The 26,486-nt window shown below is 44.6% G+C and overlaps 2 protein-coding genes across 2 annotated transcripts; both read left to right on the top strand.

The window, feature by feature from the left end:
• Positions 1-19: 19 nt before the first annotated feature.
• LOC307247269 (rho GTPase-activating protein 20-like) lies at positions 20-20,964 on the top strand (the record flags this gene model as incomplete). Its single annotated transcript, XM_080023381.1, has 5 exons — positions 20-103; positions 2,411-2,496; positions 17,522-17,692; positions 19,929-20,090; positions 20,919-20,964. The coding sequence occupies 5 exons, from the start codon at positions 20-22 to the stop codon at positions 20,962-20,964; spliced, it is 549 nt and encodes a 182-aa protein (XP_079879507.1).
• On the top strand, positions 20,880-26,486 carry tagapb (T cell activation RhoGTPase activating protein b). Its single transcript, XM_080021651.1, has 10 exons — positions 20,880-20,960; positions 21,441-21,525; positions 21,634-21,687; positions 21,963-22,032; positions 22,356-22,495; positions 23,063-23,224; positions 23,441-23,550; positions 23,811-23,997; positions 24,709-24,805; positions 25,010-26,486. Exons 2-10 carry the CDS (start codon positions 21,499-21,501, stop codon positions 26,167-26,169), a joined length of 2,007 nt encoding a protein of 668 aa, XP_079877777.1. The 5' UTR covers positions 20,880-20,960; positions 21,441-21,498; the 3' UTR covers positions 26,170-26,486.

The raw sequence follows: 26,486 nt of genomic DNA, 5'->3' as shown, positions 1-26,486 counted from the left end.
CTTGGAACCAACACTGAGCATGGATATGCCCGAAGCCCTAGATTCTGGGATGGCGGCAATGAGGAGAGGGAGCTACGACGATGCAGCGGTGTCCCTGCGTCCTGTAAGTATCAACCCACCCTTAACAGAACCAAGGTTAGGACCTGGTGAGTGGGAGAGACCGGTTTGCTCCAATGGACACAGAGCTCTGAGATACTCAGACTTACTCAAAAAGGCCAATCTTTGTTTCAAATGGATTGTCGGTAGAATCTTTGAGGACAATGGAAAAACAACTCATCCAGTGAGAAGTAAACTTCCTAAAGTACTCGTGACGGTTCATAATTTGACTGTGCTCAAACATCGCGATATAAATAAAAAGTAACTTCCTCATCCAAACAAAAAGCCTGTTCCTTAAATTGAGCTGTTGTCACAGGAAAAACTACGCCCCCCCATCAACGACTTTACCCCTGATTAATGTAAATTAAGTGAGTCAATTAACATGTGAATTGGAACGTCCACCTTGATGCGTCAGAGCACTTCGTCTCTTTACCAGCGTCTCTGGCTCTGGTGGATAAAAAAAACCCCAAAAAACAACTCAACCCTTTGCCAGGGATGCTGATTAATTTCTTTTCATTAATAATCCCACATTTTTGCTCTTAGCGTTGCTGTTCCATTTAATGGATGAATTAAGAGGGATTGGGAAATCGGTATGGATTATTCTACATTTCATAAGAGGTAGAGCGGGTCGTCTAGTGATTACACCTATTGTGAAGCGCTTTGAGTTGTCGCAAGACTAGAAAAGTGCTAAATAAATGCAGTGCATTTACAGTGAAAACCCCAATTACCCCAAAGTGGCCTTTGACAATTGTATTTTCTCGATATTTGAGTGTATTTAAGAAATTTAAAAGTTCAGAGCACAAATAAAATCCCAAAATGTATTTCTGTCCGATGCACTTTGGGCTGGTCAGGTTTCCCCTGGTCCTTTTAACGCATAAACCATAATGAGTCAGCGTTTCAGCCAGTCTTCTGCTCCAGTGCAGATCTTCTAGAGATGCATTGTCAACAGTTTGTTTCTAGTTGGTGATGCGTTAAGCTTGTTTTTTTAATTTTTATTTGCCGTCATCCACATAAACCAGTTCTAGGAGGTCTGTCCAACACCGACCATTCAGGCGACGACAATATTCAATCCATGTTTGTTTTCCCTCAGCACACTGGGAAAACACTTTTCTCTCATTACAATTGACCCGGATTCAGAATAATACAGCATTGATGTGCTTTCCGGCATTGAACGGTTAAAACAAAAATAATTGCGTGGGAATTTCTTTACATCGTAGTTTTTCCTGAATCTTGAGTTCAACGTCCCGAAGCAGCTTGTTTGATAAACTTGAGATTGTAAGGCCGTAATTTCTTGGATTAAATATTGAATGAAATATATAGACCGAACACCAAACCACATTGACAAATAGCCTCAAAATCGCTTTTTACATATAAGGTTTTGATGTTTTTCAGTTAATTTCCCTCATGTTCACTGAGTGAGGTGAATCTGTGGGACTTAGCAGGCTGCAATAATATCCATGGGCACTGAATTTCACAACTTAAAATCTCTGGTCATAGAAAAATGTTCATAGTTTCACACAGTTTCCAAAAGGTCATCAGATCATCATCAGATAGAGAATCGGGTAAAAGCGAGAAAAAAGTTTTTACTTTCTCTGTTACAGGAGCTTTATTTCTGGGTATCACCAAGCCAACATGGCAGCACAAGCACAGCACAAAAAAGGTGTAATTTCTGTTGATATGTGTATTCAAGATTAAGTTTATAAAGATAATTATAATACAAATAAAATGCAACTAAATTATTTTTGCAACCATTCTTGTGGTAAATTGTCTACGTAATGAAATTGTGTATGTAATGAATAATGAGATGCTGCATACACAGTAAAGCAAGCCAAGTTTAATGTCCAACAGGCAATGATTTTTATAGTACCGTAATGGTGCTATCTACTGAATATTGCTCGCAGTCTGTCCATGGTATTGCACCTTTTTAGTTCTGATATGGAGATTCTTAGATGGAGATAATATTGCATTGTGAAAAAAATATTTGAGTAAAGCGATTAATCAAAGAATTCTGAGAAATTAGTCATAATTTACGACAAAAAAAATCCATTCTGGTTTTAATCTTATGTCTGTCTTTTTCTATCTGACTTTTTGTTTAATTTTAGAATATATACATCTTAAAACATTTTTTTCACCGGTACTTTTTTTCTTCATGTGGCCTTAATCCTCTTCTGTAACTTGAGGCCAATCACAATGAGATGAATGTAACTAGGCATGAATTAAGACAGGAATTAACAGTGGACGCAACAAACAATCATTACCAATCATTGCCATTCTTAAATGCGGTTGTGATGTCAATTGTCTATTTGTCCTTCAGCACCTTCGAACCCTGGCTCAGAGGAGACGCTCTGCACCATCACTGGCCTTTGGGAAGGCATTGGGAATGCCATGGTCTCCAATCAGGTCTGTCGTCCTAATCCATTAAATATTTGCTTAATTTGTTTCTCAACAACATCCTGCTTTCTACTCTCAAACTATCAGATATCAATTCAGGTGTACCACAAGGGTCTATACTGGGCCCTTACTTTTTGCAAAAGTTACATAGAAATTGTCCTAAACGCTTTGAAAAATGAAATGTATGCTATTTACAACATCCATATTGCTAATACTACCTTTCCCACCCACGGTCTTAAAGGTCATCAAATTCAATAATTTAAATTCTGTGTTATAAATGTGTTTTTTGGTTAATTATTTGATATTCAAAATGTATGTGTACCTTGCCCATAAAATAAATATTGAAATATTAGTTTTGTCCCAGAATAAAGCATTTTGACAACTGATTATGGAGACGTGTATTCCGATCCTGCCACCACCACCCTGAAGCCACTTCAGTAGATACAGTTGAACACCTTGCTATTCAATTCATTACTCTATATCTCTATCAAACTGAGAAGTTACAGTTATGTGAACATTTTTATGTATTGAAATAATTAATAATGTGAAGGAATCTGCACATCTGTTTTCATATACAAGATATTGTTATTAATTGCCCGAATATCTATTGTTCAATTGAGAAACATAGGACTAAATTGCTTTATATACACACACACACACACATATATATATATACAGTGGGGCAAAAAAGTATTTAGTCAGCCACCAATTGTGCAAGTTCTCCCACTTAAAAAGATGAGAGAGGCCTGTTATTTTCATCATAGGTACACCTCAACTATGAGAGACAAAATGAGGGAAAAAAATCCAGAAAATCACATTGTCTGATTTTTAAAGAATTTACTGTATTTGCAAATGATGGTGGAAAATAAGTATTTGGTCAATAACAAAAGTTCATCTCAATACTTTGTTATATACCCTTTGTTTGCAATGACAGAGGTCAAACGTTTTCTGTAAGTCTTCACAAGGTTTTCACACACTGTTGCTGGTATTTTGGCCCATTCCTCCATGCAGATCTCCTCTAGAGCAGTGATGTTTTGGGGCTGTCGCTGGGCAACACAGACTTTCAACTCCCTCCAAAGATTTTCTATGGGGTTGAGATCTGGAGACTGGCTAGGCCACTCCAGGACCTTGAAATGCTTCTTACGAAGCCACTCCTTCGTTGCCCGGGCGGAGTGTTTGGGATCATTGTCATGCTGAAAGACCCAGCCACGTTTCATCTTCAATGCCCTTGCTGATGGAAGGAGGTTTTCACTCAAAATCTCACGATACATGGCCCCAATCATTCTTTCCTTTACACTGATCAGTCGTCCTGGTCCCTTTGCAGAAAAACAGCCCCAGAGCATGATGTTTCCACCCCCATGCTTCACACTAGGTATGGTGTTCTTTGGATACAACTCAGCTTCCTTTCTCCTCAAAACACGACAAGTTGAGTTATTACCAAAAAGTTATATTTTGGTTTCATCTGACATTTTCCCAATCCTCCTCTGGATCATCCAAATCCTCTCTAGCAAACTTCAGACAGGCCTGGACATGTACTGGCTTAAGCAGGGGGACACGTCTGGCACTGCAGGATTTGAGTCCCTGGTGGCGTAGTGTGTTACTGATGGTAGTCTTTGTTACTTTGGTCCCAGCTCTCTACAGGTCCCCACGGGGTGAGATTTGCGTGGAGCCCCAGATCGAGGGAGATTATCAGTGGTCTTGTATGTCTTCCATTTTCTAATAAGTGCTCCGACAGTTGATTTCTTCACAACAAGCTGCTTACCTATTGCAGATTCAGTCTTCCCAGCCCGGTGCAGGTCTACAATTTTGTTTCTGGTGTCCTTTGACAGCTCTTTGGTCTTGGCCATAGTGGAGTTTGGAGTGTGACTGTTTGAGGTTGTGGACAGGTGTCTTTTATACTGATAACGAGTTCAAACAGGTGCCATTAATACAGGTAAGGAGTGGAGGACAGAGGAGCCTCTTAAAGAAAAAGTTACAGGTCTGTGAAAGCCAGAAATCTTACTTGTTTGTAGGTGACCAAATACTTATTTTACCGACGAATTTACCAATTAATTTATTTAAAATCCTACAATGTGATTTCCTGGATTCTTTCCCCCCATTCTGTCTCTCATAGTCGAAGTGTACCCACTGTATATATATACATATATATACATACATACATACATACATACATACATACACACACACACACACACACACACACACAGTATATATATACATATATATATATACACACATACATTATATACATATATGTATATATATGTACATACAGTATATGTATATATATAGTATGTATAGTATACATACATACATATATACATATATACACATACATATATACACATATATATATATACACACATACACTACTCACAAAAAGTTAGGGATATTTGGCTTTCGGGTGAAATTTCAGGATGAACCTAAAATGCACTATAACTTTTACAGGTGAACTTTATTTGACCTTCTCTAAACTTTTGAATGCACATGTCCAACTGTTCAATGTTTCAGTACTTTTTGCACAACTTGCTGTTCTCTAACAAGGAGCTGAACGGCAAAATTCACAACAGGTGTTTGATCCATGAATCGACCAATAAATTTCCTGGTTCAATTAAAATTTGGTATTTAAACAGTCCTCTTCATCATGCTGTTCACATTTTGACATCATGAGTCCAAGACGACACCTAACAATTGATCAACAGTACGTTGCCATTGCGAGGCTTCAAACAGGATGTTCTCAGGTCGAAGTGGCCACTGAGCTTAGAGTGTCACAGAGTGTGATCAGCAGGTTGCAACAGAGATACAGAGAGACTGGAAGAGTCACAGAAAGGCATAGGCAAAGGCAAGTGGACGTCCTTTGGCCACATCCCACACTGATGACCGCTTCATTGTGAACAGTGCCCTGCGGAACTGGATGATGAATGCCACTCAACTCCAGGCACATTTAAGGGAGGTGAGAGGCATCCAAGTGTCAGGTCAGACCATTTGAAACCGTTTACATCAGCGTGGTCTGCGTGCTAGACCACCTGCAAGGGTACCTGACCACACCACCAGGCACAGGCAAGCTTGTCTTGCATGGGCCAGGGAGCATTTACGCTGGACGAGGGACCAGTGGGCCTCAGTGCTGTTCTCTGATGAAAGTCGATTCACGTTGAGCAGAAATGATGGCCGCCAACGATGTAGGAGACGTCAAGGAGAGTGCTATGCATTAGCCACCGTTGTCACCAGACAAGCCTTTGGTGGTGGTGTGGTACAGTGTGGGCAGGTGTGTCTAGTCAATGCAGAACTGCCCTACACTTTGTGAATGGTACAGTGACAAGCCCATACTACCTGAATAACATCATTAATCCAGTCATTGTGCCCCTGCATGAACAACACAGGCCTAATTTCATCTTCATGGACGACAGTGCTCCAGCTCATCGAGGTCACATCATTTGGGAACGGCTGCTGTAGACTGGGGTACCTCAAATGGAGTGGCCTGCACTTTCTTCAGACCTGAATGAATATATATCTATATATATATATATATATATATATATATATATATATATATATATATACACATATATTCATATACACACAAATGGGGAATGGTAGCTCAGGAGGTAGAGCTGGTCGTCTATTAATCTAAAAGTCGCTGGTTTGACCCCAGGCTCCCTGTAGTGTCCTTGAGCAAGACACTTAACCCCTAATTGCTCCTGATGGCTGTGTCCATCGGTGTTTGAATAATTGTAAGTCCCTTTGGATAAAAGTGTCTGCTAAATGTAATATATATATACAAATATATATATTAGACACACAGATATGTGATTTGTCTTCAGGTCACTTTTGGAAATGTTATTTTAATCTTAATGAGCCACTTGATTAGTGCTCCTGGGGCGGGGTGCCTGCGGCTGGCGTCCGTGTGTTGGTTTGAGGCATATTTGCTGGTTTTGGGCTCGGGCAGGGGGTGCGGGTTGTGGGTTTGGGTCTTGACCCTGTGGTCGGCGCACCACTGTGGTCGTCCATCCTGTGGGCGGGGTGGTGGGGCTTGTGTGTCCTTCTGCATCCCGTGGGGGGGGGGGGGGGGTAGCCTGTCATGCCGGGGCTGGTTAGGAGTTCTGTCTGGTCCTGTGACCCGGGCAGGGACCATGAGCCTGGCTGGATGTGCTTGGCGGGCTAACCAGGGGCCTGATGGGGGCAAGGAGCTGCCCAGCATGGCGCATGGCAGGCCGCACTGCGCTGTGGTTGGGTTTGGGAGGTGGGCGCGCTATGCCAGGCTCGGGTCTGCGTGGCCACTCCCCGGCCTGCTGCACCCCTGCGTTGATCTGGTTGCGCTTCGCCCATCTCTCCCAGTGCCAAAACTCATCAGCCTAGGGCTTGAGGGACGGTGGGGTGCGAGCTATGTTGGTGGGGATGTGGTGGGCAGCTGAGCTGTTCCATGTCACGCTCCTGCCCCGACGTGCTTCTCGTCCATCCTTAAATTTGAACCCCACTCATATTAGCTTAGAAAACATACACTCGCATACAATTTCTACTCCAAAAATCACTTCACCAGACCAGGGTCTGCAGGGCAGGAGGTGTGCAAGTGAATTGGGTTCGACTTGCTTGAAGGACTCTAACTTCCACACCCAATTTTAACTGCAATTTCCAACAGCACACATTGAGCACTGGGGTTTTCCGGGATGGTGGGTCGCTGGTGGGTTGGTGTGGGGTGTGTTTGGCTGGGTGAGCCCCCTTGCGCCTGGTGGTTTCTGGTGTGCTATGATGTGGCGGGGCTGCAGAGAGCGCCTTCTGTGCCTTGCGGGCCGCTTGCTGTTGTGGGTGTGGCTGTCGTCCTTTGGTCCCGCTGCGCAACCTCTCTGCCTCAGGTGCCCTGGGTGGTGGAGGGCCCATATATATTGGCGGCCTGCTGGCGTCGCTGGGGGGGGGGGGGGCTAACATACGGGTGCCCTGCGCTGAGAAGACTAGGCTACGTGGATGGAGGCTCGCGGCCGGGGTCAGCTGTGGTAAGGCGGGCCTCGCTCTTGCGCGGGGGGGCATGGGGGTCCCACTGGCTCGCCTGCTGGGTGGGGGTTCGGGCAGGGTGTCGGTCTGTCAGCGCGGCACCTGGCTCAGTTTCTGCGCCTGCGACTCGTGCCTGCACATGGGGGTGGGTTGTATGTGTGCGCCTCAGGGGTGCGGGGTCTCCTTGTGCTCTCTGGGACTGGGTTATGCTCCTTCGGGCCGGGCATGGGGCTTGCTCAGTGGGCTTCTGGCTTCTCTGGGGGCCCGGGGGTTTTCTGTGGCTGCAGGTTGGGGTGCTCGGGGCTTTCCTGCAGCTGTGTGGTGTCTATGGTGCTGAGGGATTCAGGGGTGGCTTCGGGGCCCTTTCAACTGCCTGGAGGCACCACAACATAATACCGACCTTATACACCAGAACCAGTTAGGATAAGTCCTGTACACTCACTGGTGGACACTTTGTTTTTCCGTGAACATGTTTGTTTGGTTCTTTGTTTATTTGTCTCGCCCATGGTGATTCTCCCCCTCTTGGAGTAGTGATTAGTTGTTTATAGACCCAAACATGGTAAAATAGTTCACTAAAGAGGGGGATTGGTGGCGGTTCTGTATAACAAAAACAATGCTTGTCATCCTACAGGTCGTCCACAGGACAGAGTTATTGCAGCAGTTCTTGACGATTTGAGAATTAATAAAGCGTTGCATTGCAGGTTGAGAAGTTGAACTCCACTTGCAGACTAACTCTTTCCGAGATGCAATAGCATACACATAATCTGTTGTATGGCCAGCATGCTGACAGCACAGGTAAAATAAATAAAATGTTCCATCTTGCCCATACTCTACGATCTGCGACAAAGCTTTTAGTTATCAATGTACGACATACAAAGTGCAGTAAATGGAAAAAAAACCTGACCTCCCGTTGCCTTTAAAACAGCACCAGTTCTCCTCGGTACAGTTACACCTTTTTTTCTTTTTAAAGGTACTTGCCAGGTAGGTTGTTCTTGCATCTTGGAGAACTTGCCACAGTTCTTCTGCGAATTTAGGCTCAGATCTCAATTTCTTCAGTCTCTTCATGTAATCCCAGAAATTCTCATTGGTGTGGAGATCAGGGCTCTGTAAGGGCCTCTTTATTCTTATTTTCACATTTACATTTACATTTAGTCATTTAGCAGACGGTTTTATCCAAAGCGACTTACAATCACTACCTCACACATACACACACACACACACACACACACACACATACATACAGTATATATATATATACATATATATATATATATATATATACACACACATACATTATATACATATATGTATATATATGTACATACAGTATATGTATATATATAGTATGTATAGTATACATACATACATATATACATATATACACATACATATATACACATATATATATACACACATACACTACTCACAAAAAGTTAGGGATATTTGGCTTTCGGGTGAAATTTCAGGATGAACCTAAAATGCACTATAACTTTTACAGGTTAACTTCATTTGGGGGGTTCGGGCAGGGTGTCGGTCTGTCAGCGCGGCACCTGACTCAGTTTCTGCGCCTGTGACTCGTGCCTGCACATGGGGGTGGGTTGTATGTGTGCGCCTCAGGGGTGCGGGGTCTCCTTGTGCTCTCTGGGACTGGGTTATGCTCCTTCGGGCCGGGCATGGGGCTTGCTCAGTGGGCTTCTGGCTTCTCTGGGGGCCCGGGGGTTTTCTGTGGCTTCAGGTTGGGGTGCTCGGGGCTTTCCTGCAGCTGTGTGGTGTCTATGGTGCTGAGGGATTCAGGGGTGGCTTCGGGGCCCTTTCAACTGCCTGGAGGCACCACAACATAATACCGACCTTATACACCAGAACCAGTTAGGATAAGGGAGAATAACATTCAAGCTACATTGCGACAGAGATTAGTGTAACAACAACTTTAGTGTAACAATAAATACTGCAAGGTGGTGCTAAGTAATTGTAGATTAGGACAGGAGGTACTCACTGAAGAGCTGGGTCTTCAAGTGCTTCTTAAAGACAGAGAGGGAGGTCCCCGCTCTGGTCATTTTTGGCAGCTCGTTCCACCAACGTGGAACTACAAATGAGAATAGCCTGGATTGCCGTGGCTGTACGGCCGGCAGAGCCAGGCGACGCTCATTTGACGAGCGCAGCATCCGGGGGGCAACATGTGCTCTTACAAGAGCATTTAAGTAGGCGGGAGCATTCCCAGCAATCACTCTGTAGGCCAGCATAAGAGCCTTGAACTTGACGCGGATTTTCCCTGAAGATAGTTCTTTATGACTCTGGCTGTATGTTTGGGGTCGATGTCATGCTACAGACATATTGACACATTAATACAGAAGATAAAAAATAACAGTCTAAGACAAATGTTGTTGTGAAACACATAAAATGCCTCCCACACCAACTGGGGCCAGCCATCTGTTTGCCACCGCACACTTCATTAATAGTACACTCTCACTCGTGTTTCTGGGCCAGGTCTCTGACATCGCTGCTTCTGTCTGTGGGTTAGAGAATGTACTCTCTTCAGGCCACAGGCTCTGGTGTCACGGTGGGGGAATTTACAGAACAAGGGATCTTAAACAGTTGTGTGCTTACTCCCCAGTCATCGGTGTACAAAAAAGTGGCTGTTTTTTCGAGATCCTAAGCGACATGATAATGGACTTAATGAGACAGCGATTCTTTTCTAAATTTGTTGAAAAGAATCACAATAAGTGTAGCTTAACCGAGCACGTATAAAATAAAAGGCATTGGGTCGTTCCATTAAGGGACAGTAAATAGGGCAGTGATAATAATTATCAGATATCCATGTTTTAGATAGACACAGGCAATTCATTCAGATGGCAATTCACTCAGTTTCGACCCACCAGGGGAAAAAGTTTCTGCACCCCTCAAGTAGATCACCTCACACTTGTGTGTACAGTATGTCTGAACATGAACTGTTAACCTTTGGCATTGGTCGCGAACAATCAGAAAACAAAGTGGGAGAGTCCGATCGAAATAGAAATGTCAAAGACGTCTCACTCTCACCCACCGCCTTGTGATATGAGCAAGCTGTGTTTTCCTGTGTGGTCATGAACAGAGGTGGGATGGGCATTGAAAGTTTAGTCGAAGCAAAGTGTCATGGGGGTGGTAGCTCAGGCGGTAGAGCTGGTGGTCTAGTAATCGAAAAGTTGCTGGTTCGATCCCAGGCTCCTCCTGCTAGCATGCTGTAGTGTCCTTGAGCAAGACACCTAACCCCTAATTGCTCCTGATGGCTGCGTCCGTCGGTGTTTGAACAATTGTAAGTCGCTTTGGATAAAAGCGTCTGCTAAATGTAAATGTCATCACCAGCCAAATATCATACCTATCGAAAAGTAAAATGTATTTATCAAATCATGAGTAAAAATCAATACAAAACATAAAGTTATTATTTTTTATATGAAAAACATATATGTTTATTATTTACTTTGATGAAAGTTGATCCAAGAGATAAGCTTGATGCACACCATGCATAACAAAATACAGGTACATCTCATAAAATTAGAATATCATGAAAAAGTTCAATATTTTTTGTCACTTATTTCAGAAAGTGAAACCCATATATTATATAGATTCATTACACAGAGTGAAATATTTCAAGCCTTTAGTTCTTGAAATTTTGATGATTTTGGCTATAGATAAGGAAAACCCAAAATTCAGTGTCTCCGAAAATTAGAATATTACATAAGATCAATAATAAATAATTATATTTTAAACAGAAATGTCAGGCTTCTGAAAAGTATGTTCATTTCTATGCACTCAATACTTGGTTTGGCCTCCTTTTGCATGAATTACTGCATCAATGCGGCGTGGCATGGAGGCGATCAGCCTGTGACACTGCTCAGGTGTATTGGAAGCCCAGGTTGCTGTGATAGCAGCCTTCAGGTCATCTGTATTGTTGGGTCTGGTGTCTCATCTTCCACTTGACAATACCCCATAGATTCTCTATGTGGTTCAGATCAGGCGAGTTTGCTGGCCAATCAAGCATAGCAACACCATGGTCATTGAACCAGCTTTTGGTACCTTTGGCAGTGTGGGCAGGTGCAAAGTCCTGCTGGAAAATGAAATCAGCATCTCCATAAAGCTTGTCAGCAGAAGGAAGCATGAAGTGCTCTAAAATTTCCTGGTAGATGGCTGTGTTGACTGTGGACTTCAGAAAACACAGTGGACCAACACCAGCAGATGACATGGCAGCCCAAATCATCACTGGCTGTGGAAACTTCATACTGGACTTCAAGCAATGTGGATTGTGTGCCTCTCCACTTTTCCTCCAGACTCTGGGACCTTGATTTCCAAATGACATGCAAAATGTACTTTCATTTGAAAAGAGGACTTTGGACCACTGAGCAACAGTCCAGTTCTTTTTCTCCACAGCCCAGGTAAGATGCTTGCTGATGTTGTCTCTGGTTCAGGAGTGGCTTGACACAAGGAATGTGACATTTGTAGCCCATGCCTAGGATTCGTCTGTGCGTAGTGGCTCTTGATGCGCTGACTCCAGCCTCAGTCCACTCCTTGAGGTAAGCTTGAAACCACCAGGGAGCAATTGGAACAGCACGTTAAAGAGCAGTACAGTGATCCGCAAAGGAGTGTCCCCTGAGGAACAACAGGATACGTGCCTCGGCCCTCACTGCCAACACCTGAGTTCAACATCATGCCCCCCAAGCTCAGTGAAGTCAGGCAAGTCGTGAAGAACGCAAGGTCCTCTTCAGCACCAGGCCGCAATGGAGTCCCCTACAAGTTTTATAAGAACTGCCCCAAGGTACTAGAGCTGCTATGGTACCTAATGAGAACTGCCTGGAAAAAGCAACTCATTCCATCCGAGTGGCAACGAGCGGTTGCAGTCTTCATTCCCAAGGAAACAAACTCCAGAGATATTGGCCAATTCCGAAACATTGCCCTGCTGAATGTAGAAGGAAATATCTTCTTCTCAGTACTAGCCCGAAGGATGACCAACTACCTGCTAGAAAACGGCTATATCGACACCAACTGCCAGAAGGCAGGAGTCCCAGGATGTGTAGAGCACTCCACAATGATCTGGGACCAGATCCAGAAGGCCCAGCGGGAGAAGATCGACCTGCATGTCATCAGGCTCTACCTTGCCAACGCGTATGGATCAGTCCCACATACGCTGATCAACTACGCGTTGGAATTCTTCCACATGCCCACCTGCATCAGGTCTTGGTAGCACAGTACTTCAGCGATCTGCAGATGTGCTTTTCCTTCCAGGATTTCACCACTTGGAGGGATCAAACTACCAACTGGTCAGAGGCTACCCCCACTAAGGAGCTACATGGATGATGTCACCAGCCTCCTTCAAACAGCAGCATGCACATCGCAACTACTGAGCAGGATGGATGAGTTGATGTCGTGGGCAAGAATGAAGATCAAGCCCTCCAAATCTCGTAGCCTGTCACTCAGAAGAGGAGTCAGAAATGACAGCACCATCTTTGTCGTTGGAGGAGAAAAAAAATCCCACTCCTATCTGAGCAACCCATTAAAAGACTGGGGAGGTAGTACAGTGCAGAGCTGTCTGATAAACAGATGGGTAAAACCGTCATGAAACAGCTCTCTGACGACCTGACAGGAATCGACCAAAGCCAACTTCCTGGGAAGTATAAGGTCTGGTGCTACCAGACTCTCACTGGTCACACTCTACAGGAGGGTAATGTGGACCCTGAAAATGAGTGAGAGCCCATCATTGTCCGCAAGTAGGATGGATGGAAAAGCCAATTAATTCATCCGAAAGTGGTTGGGGCTGCCACGGTGCCTATCTGAAACCGGTCTCTTTGGGAAGAACACACTGCAGCTGCCACTGCAGTCCATAAGTTTGGGTTACATGCGGGAGAAGACCAGACTGGTTCTCGAGCTAAGGGATTCCACAGACCAGTCGGAAGGAACGCAAACGCCAAGGTTCCAACCGACCATAAGTGGAATGCTCAAACCGAGGTTGACCAAGCTGTCGGTCGGCTGCAAAGAAGATCGCTACAAGATCAAGGCTGGGTCACAGGGCCGACAAGGAAGCTGGACAACCTGGGAGGGAGTTGTTAACTGGAACATCAGTTGGTCAGACCTGTGGAAGATTCCACAGGCAAGACTCAGCTTCATCATTCGTTCAACCTATGACACACTTCCCTGTCTTCGGAACCTTCACGAGTGGTTTGGGAACGAAGAATGCTGCTCACTCTGTAATGCCCCCAATGTAAGCCTCCAGCACATCTTATCACGCTGCAAGATCGCGCTTTCACAGGGGCGCTACAGAGCAGGTCCTGAGAAAACTGGCCGAAGTGCTGGAGGTGTGTCGACAGGGTAACAAAGAACCACCATCAGCAGAAGACCACACCAGCTTTGTCTCAGAAGGAGGGGTAAGGAGAAACACCAGACCAACAGAAACATCAAGGCCCTTCTCCCCCGACCAGGAGTGGAACATGAGGGTTGACTTCGACAGCCAGCTCCGGTTCCCCACAGAGATCACCGCCACATCTCTCCGACCAGACATAGTTGTGTGGTCAACCAAGGCAAGATCTGTGCACCTCAGCGAGCTCACAGTACCACTGGAGGAGGGGATTGAGGCCGCTTTCCAACGTAAGAAGACAAAGTACTCAGAGCTGGCTGCTGAGTGCCGGGAGGCTGGCTGGAAGGCTACCATCTACTCAGCGGAGGTCGGATGCCGAGGGTTTTTGGGGTTGTCAACCACACGCCTCTTGAGGGATGCAGGAGTGACCAGAGGGAGGCTAAAGAGGGCAACAAAGGACCTGGCAGAGGAGACTGAGAAAGGGAGCTTTTGGCTCTGGCTGAGGAGGAAGGATAGGTGTTGGGGAAAGAACACCTAACCCCAGACAACAGCCGCAGGGAAGAACAACTATCAGCTGCAGGGGGTGACAGGGAGATGTCCCTGTCACTGCTCCGCCACCAGGAGACATTCCAGAATTAAAAGGAGTGAAACGTTGGTGAATGGTGGTGTCTGGCTGATGACCCTGCAGCTGACCCATGGGCACCGGAGGAGGTGTGACAGGCAGCAATGCCCAGCAGGTGATAACATCTTCCTGTACATTTACTGAAGCTCCCGCAAATTCTTGAATGGATTTTGCTTGATAATCATCTCAAGGCTGCGGTTATCCCTTTTGCTAGTGCACCTTTTCCTACCACACTTTTTCCTTCCACACAATTTTCGATGAATATGCTTGGATGCAGCACTCTGTGAACAACCAGCTCGTTTAGCAATGACCTTTTGTGGCTTACCCTCCTTGTGGAGAGTGTCAATGACTGTCTTCTGGAAACTTGTCAAGTCAGCAGTCTTCCCCATGATTGTGTAGCCTACTGACCGAGACCGAGAGAGCATTTCAAGGCTCAGGAAACCTTTGCAGGTGTTTTGAGTTCATTTGCTGATTAGGGTGTGACACCATGACTTTCCAATATTGTACTTTTTCACAATATTCTAATTTTTTGAGACCCTGAAATTTGGGTTTTCATTATTTATAGCCACAATCATCAAAATTTCAAGAAATAAAGGCTTGAAATATTTTACTCTACGTGTAATGAATCTATATAATATATGGGTTTCACTTTCTGAAATGAGTGACAAAATATTTAACTTTTTCATGATATTCTAATTTTATGAGATGTACCTGTATGTCTGGGAAAATTATACTATGCTCAACTGGACATTACCCATGTTCCATGAATAAACTGCCTTTATATAGTGTTTGCAAAGTGCGAAAAAATACACACAATTCACTTATATAAACAGAGATTCATTATTTTGAAATAGGTGACTCGAATAGGAGCCTGAATCAGACGAGAAATTCCACACTGCAGCGAGCTACAGCTTTTCAAGCGCAAGTGATTTGTGAATATGCACAATAAGCTCTACAAATACTAAAATGTGCGTAATCGACACGAGGTGCTTGCGCAGGCGGCCGCAACTTGCAGAATAAGACTGCCCACAGTAAAGAATGGACTTCCGATTTGTTCTTGCCGTCAGTGTGAAGTAAGCTATAGACCAATGTGATCATGATGACTGCTTGATTTCAAAATAATGTTGAGACCTATTCTTTATGGTCTAGAGAACTGAAGTACAGTAGATTACATTTACATTAGAATTCAGAAAAGTATTGCACAACGGTGTAAATAAGACTACTCAATTACACTAACATGATTGATGTGAGTTTGTTACACCACTGCATCTGTGTGGGTTTGCGTGCTTGTTCATTATTTTCTGTGTCAAGTTGAGTGTTCTGGGGAAAGTACCATTTTGTTAGCGCCATTTGAATATCCACCCATACAGGAGCGAGAACCACCGTGTTGAACCAAGATCTGAACTTTGGTCTACGAATTAGTTTTTGCCGATTGCTTACACACTGAAAGTGGATGCTCGGACAAAAGCATCAAAACCTTAAATTTTGTAACCATGCCTTAAACAAATGCACCAAAAGTACAAACACATTCTGCTTTGCAGTTTGTTTGCAATTAGTTTCTTACAATCAACAAATGAAATCACTTGCAATCATTGGGAAAACCCTTCAAATCAGAATGCAAAACATACCTGAATTTGGCAACACCCACACAACACTTATTGAACACCAATCGATCTGAGCTTTAGCCCTACTGTACAAATAGGCCTCAGCTAAGCTTACCTCTTTTGTGAGAACTTTGCAAGTGGAAGTGAGAGCAAGAGAGCGGAGGAGGATGAGAACAAAGAAGGGAGCCAGGTAATAGCCAGACATATTTCCAATGACACTAGGGCCACTTAAGTTGACTGTTACTGCAGACTGCAGACTGTTACCCATGGTGATTGCGGTGGCTGCTTCTCCCCTGGTCCTCTGCCTGGGTGCTACTGCTGCCAGTCACGTGAGGGTTGGTGCTGGGGCCGCCAGTTGACCCACTGGTGGCTCCAGGGCATCTTCAGACAGCCCCTCTGTGTCCCTTCCCCGTGCCGGAGTCCCTGTTCAGGTGCCACTGTGGTAGTTCTGCCTACCACACGCCAAGTGACCTTCTCAGGGCCCTCTGGCACAGAGACACAGACGACAATGGGTTGTAGACACCCGTATATTGTAGAGAGGCGGCTCGATGGAATTAGCCAGGAGCAGCTGGAACATGTCATGACAGGGCTCCTATCCTGAGTGTATGTGTGGATGGGGGTTTTAACCTGCCGCTCTTTAGCCCAATCAATGAGCAACAGGTATGCAGCCACCCTGACCCAATCACATAGATCCAGGTCAGGTGTGGCTGCTCAAACCATCCCATCCACACACCACACCACAGATAATAACAATAAGCTGTATACATTTTTCTTAAGTCTTTCTATTTTTCATTTCCATTGAAATTTGAGTAGATGTACTGTACTGGAACAATCTTTCACAGAAGCCTGTATGAGAACATTAAAAAGGTATACAAAGTACTAAAGACAGCAGTGGGTTGTTGCTGGTTTGAAAGCGTAATTGAAATGGTGCATGTCAGGATAATTTTGTTGCAAAAATACCATTTTGAAAAAGGACTGTTAGGTTTTGATTGCAGAGTTTCATTTCGACATAGAAGTGAGAACTTATTGAGGTATTATTTGGCTTTTGTGTAGAGTTTTGACACAAACAGCCAAATTCTGCAACAAGTGTGTAGGCAATCACAGAAAACAGTATCTGAGTAAGGATTTTTTTTCTTAAATAAAAAAACAATAATAAATTAAACACATATATACATATAAATGGAGCATACATTTGAGCTCTTTACAGGGGGTATGTCCATTTATAACGCCCCCTACAGGGTTCCACAGCAGGAAGATGCAACATGGACCGTCCATGTTGCATCTTCCTGCTGTGGAACCCTGTCCGTGAGTGCTTTACAGAGACTGCATTGACCAGCCACAACGGGAAATCAATTCTGCATTGATCTGTGAAACAAGTTTCATGCTGTTTTGTAGCGGAATTTCCCTTGAAACCCATGCCGCAGGTTGCTTTAACAAATTAATATGCTGGTTGTCTAAAGGAAACCCCCTAAAAGTACTTCTGCCATCTGCCTTCTGCCCCAGGGAGGAGGCTTCGTGCTGGGCCACCATGGACCAGTGTCCATTCGTTCTGGGCCTAAGCAGCGAGAATGGAGAGCTGTTGCTGGACGAGTGTGTCCAGGTGACTGAGGACGCCAAGACCAGGGAGAGACACCTGTTTCTCTTCAGCGACGTGCTCATCTTTGCCAAGCTTAAGTGAGTGTGAAGATCATTAATAAAAGATTTTATATATATATATAATGAGGATCTCTCTAATCTACTAATGCAACTTATTCCTATAAGGTTTAGCTGTCTGTAAGACAGAGTGGTTTGATACTATGACAAAAATTTGTTACTGTGAGCCGCTTTGGACAAAAGCATATGTAATGTATATCTACATTACATTATGAAATGGGCTTTGTGCATATCAACCAAAAAAGAAATTCCCTTGAAGGCATCAAGTGATTTATTTGTCCTTTTTCACAAGGGGTGAACGTTTTTGCTGAGAAAATCTTGCTTGCTCTCACAGTAAGAGCGAAGCAGCCAATAAATCCACTTATAAAAATAAATTTCTGTTTCACTCTGGAAAAGCCCAAAAGAAATAGAAACAGTTGAATGGTCAAAGGCATTTGGTGGATTTACTGTAGATACTATAACACTTTGTTATTTTCAGGGAGGGAAATTCAGTAGTTTGTTTTATAAACCTGTTTTTTTAAGCAAAACAAAAACACTCAGTCCTACCAAGTACTGTTGTTTCATATTAGGATGATAGGGTGTAGAAGTGTAAAAGGGGAAGTGTAAACGTAACGGTTATATTTAGAGGACTTGTAGAAATGGACTGTTAGGGAATTCCCAACGTGCGGTTGTTTCTTCCACATAAGCAACAGACGTGCCACTAAATCAGTCATACAGTATGGTGGTTATCCCTACTCCACTTAACCAATGTGACAAGTTAATTTTGAATCAAGCATTGAAAAATATCTTTATTAAAGCTAATGTTTATTTAATTTAGCCCCAAAAGATCTATGGTAGGGCCAACCTAGAGGACAATAATCTTTTCTCTATTGTAGGGGCACTCTAGAGGGCACTTTGCACAGCTTTCAGGGGGGCAGTCCTGCATTAAAGCTCATAAATTGAGTACACCGTACAATTAAATAAAATGAGATACATAATAAACCTGATTTATTATGAATAAAACTCATTTTGTAAATAATGGCATACGGGACAGACTTTAATACACACCTTGGTGTTAAATGGGGCTACAGAACCATAAACGTCTTGATGGCGTAGGAACATCAGGGTCCCTGCATAGCCTTGAAGTTGTCCACACGCCATCTGGCCTCCTCACACATTCCCCTGCTTTTCTTTCTTTCTTTCTTTCTTTCTTTCTTTCCTTCTTTCATTTCCCCCAGTCAAACCGATTGAATGAGTAATTAATTGATTGCAGACAACTGTGACTCCACACAGGTGACTTGAATGGCTCTTTTAAATCACCTGTTTGAAAGCCAGTTGTTTCTAAGTGGTTGCTAATAATATTGTCTGGTGCCATTTTGGTGTGGAATAAACTAAAATCCAGTATTTCTTTTCACTTTCTTTATGTTCCACTGCAAACCAAAGCAATACATTGTGTATTTCAACAACTCTTAGGGAAAAATGGTCCATTTTTTGATCATTATTCTTGTATACTTGTATGCAAATTGTTTTTACTCTTTCAGTCGATAAAGGACGCTCTGCTTCTTACTTTCAGATCTTCTAGCATATGGAGGAGGGCAATTGACAACCACAATCACTGCCTCACACACACACACACACACACACACACACACACACACACACACACACACACACACACACACACACACACACACGCACACACACTTGCATTTTGCCTTCACTACATCTCTGATGGTGTCTGTTGGTTGTTTAATTTGTATTCTTGTCTGGTTTAATGCTTTAGTATTATGTATTCCAATTTATGGTATAATAATGTATATGCATGTGACAAATAATCTCTTGAACTTGATATACTGTACAGTGATCAGCCACAACATTAAAACCACGGACAGGAGAAGTGAATAAAAAAAAATTTTTTTTAATATAATAAAATTAAATAACATTTTGTAAATTATTGCACTTTACCTGAGACACTTTAATATCGACTATATATATATGCTATATGGGCATAGCATAGGTGTTTCACATAGCTAACATAGAGACTTTATTAAATAAGCATGGTTTTAATTTGATCGGAAATTATAATAAAAAACATAATAATAAGATAACAAGCACCGTGCTGCCAATGCACAGCATGCACACGAGATGGCCAGAACCAGAGCCAGCCAATAGGAAACACATTTGAGCAAATGTGTTTGTCAATTTGTACCCAATCCACCCAAGGTTTTAGAATCTAATGGACTCCCTGTTTTTTTTGTTTGTTTTATTTTTGTCTCAGGTCCGACGCCAGCTACCGACTGAAGCACCGGGTGAGTCTGGGAGACATCTGGCTTTACAACTTCGAAGAAGACCCCGAAGACAAGGAGAGGGGAGGTGATGTGGACCTTCGGATCACCCTAATGCTGGCCTGGGCGCTCACCTTCTGCATGGTGTCCTTCAGGTGCTCGTGCTCTCTCTCTCTCTCTCTCTCTCTCTCTCCCTCTCTCTCTCTCTCTCTCTCTCTTAAATAAAACCGGTTTTACCAATGGAATGCCACAGACCAAGAGAAAAAGCCCTTGACCCAAAACAGAGAAGTGCAATATCCTCTTTGTAGCATCACAAGACAGACAACTTGTTGTGAAATCGACCGTTTAAACCAAATCACATGTCTGTTTTTTTCTTCCCCTCTCCTCTCTGTGTGGGGGTGATTTCACCTGGAACTACTGCCGTTTATAGGAAACAGTTGTCTGGTCATGGTGAAATCTCCTTAATCGCTGGAAAGGGATTTTTTAAACACTAACATATTGATCTGATGCGTTACTGGCAGTAAACTGAGCTGGCTAAGATAAGTGTACTGAGGAATGAGCGTGAGTCACGCCCTCCCAAGAAATAACAGCAGTTATTGTTATTCTGTATCACTCCAAGAGTGTGAAATTAATCATCCAAGACGTGTTTCAACAAAAGCATCTTGTGTTTAAACAGACATAGGCCGGTAAAAGTTACCGTCAACACCCCACATCTTGTAGTGAAAGGCTCTGTACCTTTGGTGTTTCCACAACAAGCTGAGTAGGCCGAGGAGGAAGTGGAATGTGTCTGGTCTGGAGGATGGCGAGGGGGGTGGGCGGGGGGCGCACCATGACGCCACTTCCTCTTCCCATGACCGAGTTTCGTTTTCCGTCGAGAGTTGTTAAAAGGGCTCCGTGGGCGCTGGGGCCCCCGCAGTCAGCGCTCGTCTCATTGTGGATTAACAGTCACCGTCCGTCCCTAATGCTGTCCGTTTCACCTGCAGCTCGCCTGAGGTGAAGGAACGCTGGCTGGACACCCTCCACAGGTAAGAAACACACAACAATAATTTGCAGAACAATTAGTCTCAGAGAAATAACTCGCAAAAATGATTGTCGGAAATGTTCGCTATATGGAGACTTTGTACCCTGATGGGAGACTTAGTGCCCTGCTGCGGGGAGGATCTCAATGCCTTTCTGTTCTTCGCTGCTGAAAGATGCAGAACATTAGTCTCACAGTGAGGTTTATTTGAACCGTAACCTTAATGTTTTATATCATTTCAATTCATGCTTATTATCACCTCCTAATAAGTATAACATGTTAGATGTCGTTTGTAAGGCTTGAAATGAGTCCTATAAGTTTCAAATTCGACTATACGTTGAAGGCTCTGTAAGTCGAGCAGCAACAGCATGGTTAACAGCAACACACATATAGGGAGCAGTTATATTAGATCAATGCCAAACACCCAACCACCAAAAGGGGCCACAGTCATACAGAATTGGATTGTGACAGTTTGTCCTCTTTGCAGCAAGGTTCGGGAGGCAAGAGCGAAGGTCGGTTGTACCACTCCGCCTCCCAGTGTACTCATGAAGGTGTTGAGTGGCACCATTGCAGTAAGTCTTGCCCCGATGACACCGCCACGTAAACCTTGAACCATGTAGAGCCAATTTGAGGGTGCTTGATAAATAATCTCTGCCTCTCTTCCTCTCTTCCACCTTTAGACTAAAACTCTAACTGGAGGTGCAATGGAACCTTTCATGGAGTTTGCATTTAACGTGAGTGCCAAAAAAACAAAAACCCCATTCCCCAATCCCCATTCTTCACACATCTTTGTAAGAGCACTGCACCAGTCTTTCAGAATACTGGATTCCTACCGCACGTCCGGTGGATAACGTACCACTCAGAGATATGAATAGACAAACAGTCAAGATTTTGTCAGTGTGTGTGTGTTTGTGTGTGTGGGGACACACCTCCTCCCTCCCTTCTCTGCTGACACATGTTCCTCCGTTGCACTCATCACCACATCCCCTTTTCTCTGTTTCGTTGCCAGGACAACGCAAAGATCTCCGCCCTGTCTGAGCCGTTGCATAACCCGGAGGACCAAGTAGTGCAGCCGATTGGTGAGTTTGAAGAAAGTCCCGCGAACGTCTGCGTTGTCCAACGGAAATTTTAAAGGAGGGCCGCAACCCCCGACCCCACCCATCCTCCAACCTTGCTTAAAGTGCAGAGAAAGTAGACCAACAACAATAAGATCGGGGCTCAGAGCAGACACACACACACACACACACACACAAAAGTTAATATAGTATAACACATGAGGTGCCTAACATGTCAGAACAGAAATGTCTTAACAGAAAGAGAATTTTCTGAAAGATGTTTCTTTATAGGAGAAGGAAAAAATACCATTGAATGACGGAGCAAACCCTTTAATGTGTCACACTAGAAGGCAGCAGCAAGTGGAACCTACTGAGGAAGCTGAGGAGAGGATCTGGGTTTGTCCAGGTGCAGGTCCGGGTGCAGCTGTTTGGACAGCCGCTCTGCAAAATATGCCCGGACGACTCCTCTCTGCCCAAGCCAGTCACCGTATGTCGATGTTTCTACCTCATCATTAAGTGTAATAGTCTACCTGTTTCTCTGCCCTATTTACCCTGAGCTGGGTACACCCCTGCCCCATAAAATACTGTGGAGGCGTTTTGGTAGCTCGTAAGTGGGAGCAAATTTCATGCCAACCCCACAGGGGATATAATAATAATTATAATAATGGCTGTAATATGGGTGTATTTTTAGGCAACATGGCTGAGAGCTGAAATGAACTGCTTTGCTTTGCTTTGCTTCAGCAGACCTATGATTATTTTCTCGCAGAGATTGTGGCTGACCTATGAATCCTTATCAGTTTTTGTCATTGAGAATCAACCACAGCAACCTTGCAGTGCAGCGAGTTATATCCTCGGCTTTTTGCAGTTTTGGTGTGAAGTTCATTTGGAAGTTGACCTTGTGTATTTTACACATGGGAGGCCCCACAGTCTCCTGTGTCCACAGTCCACTTGTCAACAAATTAGATCTTCATGACATTTTCTGTAACAACCACCCGACCAAGAAATATTCTGACCATTTACCACCCGCTCTCCTTTTGTTCTTTGTTTTTACCAGGACATGCTGGTGCTGCTGTGGAAGAGGGGCCCTTCCACCGAGGGGGTGTTCCGCAAGCCTGCCAACAGCAAGACCATGAGGATCATCAAAGACCAGCTCAACAGCCACCAGGATGTGGACATGGAGGACCTGCCTGTGGTCCTGCTTGTGGGGCTCCTCAAAGTACATGCTCATTTATTTCCCCACATACACTAGCTATGCTAAGGAATAAGTTCAATAATGGCGGCAGCCACAGCCTACAATTAGTGAGAGATGCCAACTTCAAAACCACAAGACATCTTCCCACCCCATAATAGATGTTCTCACCCATTGTTCCATTGGATGACATTTGGCTTGACAAAATATCTCTAATTAACCTCCATTTCCTCCTCACTCCAGAGTTTTCTGAAGGAACTTCCAGGCAGCCTGTTGGTTTCCGAATTGTATGACACCTGGATAAAGGCTCTAGACACGGAAGGCAACCTACAGAGAGCTTCAGAAGTCAGGAGGTAGGCACCACCAAGTAATAATTGGGTCGCCCATTACAACTCTGTCTATTCGAACAATGCTGAGATATATTCGGAGAAGTCATTTCTATTCCAGTCCATTCCTTTGACCTATAGAACTGTTACATAAATGCTGGAAAAAAAGGAGAAGTAGTTCCATTGCCTGACATGTTAAATCACACTGCCCCACTTAAAACTTCTCTTTTTGCAACTCAAGTTTATCTTCTTCCCGTTTCCGTTTGACCCCCCTTCCCCCTTTCCAGGGTGGTGCAGGAGCTCCCAGCGCTCAACAGGCTTCTGCTGCAGCGCCTGCTGAGGGTCCTCCATCACATCCTCCAGAACTCAGACACCAACAAGATGGACGCCCGAAACCTGGCGGTGTGCATCGCACCCACACTCCTTCAGCTGGATAGCACCCCCCTCGACCAGCAGAAAGACAAGCTAGATAAGGTGAAAATAAAATGCGGGGGAAAAGACAACAGATCAGACGAATCTCTCGTCATGAGTGCTGTAACGGTTTAGAACTAGGACCCAAATGCAGACACTGAGGCAGGATTACAAAAACAGCAGAGTCTAATTCAAAAAGGGTAGTACAACAGAAAAACAGGCAGGCCAAAATTTAGGCCTTGAATATGACCAAACTAAACTGGAAATCTAAACTTGGTAACAAATATACCCTGGCAAGGAGACAAACTAACTGGCAGGGCAAGCAACAAGACAAACTAACACAAAGGAACTCAACCTGCAGACTTAAATACCAAAAGACATAGGTGAACACTAATTGATAAAGGTGAAACGATAAAGAAAAACATGAAGACTCAGGAAAACTAGGGAGACATGTATAGGAGCAAAACTAAAATGACAAACTAACTACACAAAAACAGATCAAAACTGTGACAGCCGAAGTGTACTTTCTCTCTGGACCAATCCCCTCGAGTTTTGCGGCCGAGGCGCACGAAAACCTCAAGTGGTTTTACAAGAATGAGATTACAATGTTACACTTTAATATGGCCTGCAAAGTATGCAAAGTACTGAAAGAAGGACTCTTTCAAATAATGCCATGAGTTTTCATTCAGAGGTTAACATCCATTTATTTGCCTGTGTTTACATTTGAGTGTTTTGTGATCTTAACTCACACGGCTCTACTCTTATTCTCTCCAGGTGACAGAGCTAACTCAGTTCCTCATCGAGAATTGCCGCGAGCTGCTGGGAGAAAATGCCCTGACCGCCCTGGGGGACGCTGATGAGGACAACTCAGGTAAATTGATGCTTCATTCTAGAAGAAGAATCTTTAATTGTCACACGACACACCACTACAACACATGCATACACACACACACACATGCACATGCTTTGGATGGTGGCCGGTGAAATGGGTTCTCCGCATTTGAAAATGTATGAAAGAATATGAGACTAAATTTAAAAAAATCTTGACCCTGCCCTCATTTCCCCTCCTCTCCAGACTCCCTGTGCTCTCAGCAGCATGACTCGGCATACGACAGCACCGACCCTGAGGCGGATGCAGGCTCCACCGAGGGCTCCGTCCCATCGCTGCCTTACTCCTGCACGGCCATCCCCACCTGCCCCTCCGACGCAATCTTCCACACTTTCACCAAGCCTGCCTTCAACCGCCGCTGTTCAGAGCCTATCATCTTTCCCTCAGCCGAGATAAAGAGTCTGCACGGCCTGACCAGGAGCCACGACGACTGTTCTTTGCAGAGGAGGGATTTCGAGCCTCTTAAAAAGCAAATCTCGGACGACTCCGTCCTTTTGGCCAGGCACGACGAGGAGGGCTCCGCTCTGTCTTTCCAGAAGCTTGGACGGTCTATGGCGAGCTACACCCTCGGAAATCCTACCACATCTCCCTCGAAGGACTGCTCACGCTCCTCGTCCTGCTCCCTGGAGAGCGCCGCGTCCAACCAATCTGACAGCTCGGTGTTCACCTGCTCCCCGCAGGCGTCGCCGACCTGTCCTCGCCGGGCACTTTCCGACCACCAGGCTCCTTTCAGCGATATGTCCAGGATAGACAGCTCCAGGATGTCCGATCCACAGGTGCAAAAGCATTCTCAGTGCATGCGGATTGAGTCTAAGGTCCCGGTCAGGACCAGGAGCCTGGGCGCATTCTCCTTGAACAGAGGCAGCCACAAGAAAGGGGAGACCCAGAAGGGAAAGCCCTTTCCTTGCGGAACACTGAAGGAGGACTCCCAGAGTGAGGCAGAGACACCGTCCCAGACCCTGCTTAGACCACGCCCCCTGTCGGCTATTGATGTGTTTCAACAGCAGCTCTCCAGCCCTCCATCGTACGAGCAGGCCGTTCTGAGCGCAGGTCTGCTGGCACCTTCTAATTACTCATCGATGACAGTGCACAACGCCAGAGAGCTGGGCAAGAGGTCTCGCCCCGTCTCTGTGCACGAGGACTTATTGTCTCTCTGTCCCGTCAACCAGTACACGGATTGCTTCCACCAAGGGCTGGAGGACCAAGTTGGCCTAGTTGAGCGCCGTCTGCCGTTCCGCCCGAGAACTCAGTCCGAATCTGTGTCCAGAGGCCACCGCGAGGTGTCACGCAGGTGCAGCCAGCCTGTGTTTGAAGAATGCTCTTACGCCAAGGAGTCCTACGTCTGATCGGCTCCGTCAAGTTTTATGATTCACTGGCTCACGTTGAATGTATGCCAGATATGTGCAACCTTTAGAGGTTGGACGTCCTCCGTAGTACTGTTTAGAGTACGGCTTAAAAGAAAGAGGTATAAGTAGGCTAGATGTCTAGTCGGTTCCCATAAAGCTATGTAAAGAAACACAACTTTCGGACTTTTGAGAGGATGAAATCCTGTCATTCCATTTCCTGTTCTTGTTTTTCACAGAATAAATTGTACAGCAATGCAGATGTAACTGAGCGCACATGATTTGTCTTTTATTGTATTTGTCTTTATTTTTGTCTTAAC

This window comes from Zeus faber (genome assembly GCF_960531495.2).
Source record: "Zeus faber genome assembly, chromosome: 2".
NCBI lineage: Eukaryota > Metazoa > Chordata > Actinopteri > Zeiformes > Zeidae > Zeus > Zeus faber.
Note: the sequence above shows the minus strand (reverse complement) of the source record. Positions and strands in the feature narration are given on the sequence as shown.

What these genes read in the sequence shown, in the direction of transcription:
- tagapb (XM_080021651.1), top strand. Translation starts at nt 21,499, where the DNA reads ATGAAGGTGTTGAGTGGCACCATTGCA. An exon ending in TGTTGAGTGGCACCATTGCA is followed by an intron (nt 21,526 to 21,633) that starts GTAAGTCTTGCC and finishes TTCCACCTTTAG; the next exon opens with ACTAAAACTCTAACTGGAGG. An exon ending in CTCTGCCCAAGCCAGTCACC is followed by an intron (nt 22,496 to 23,062) that starts GTATGTCGATGT and finishes TGTTTTTACCAG; the next exon opens with GACATGCTGGTGCTGCTGTG.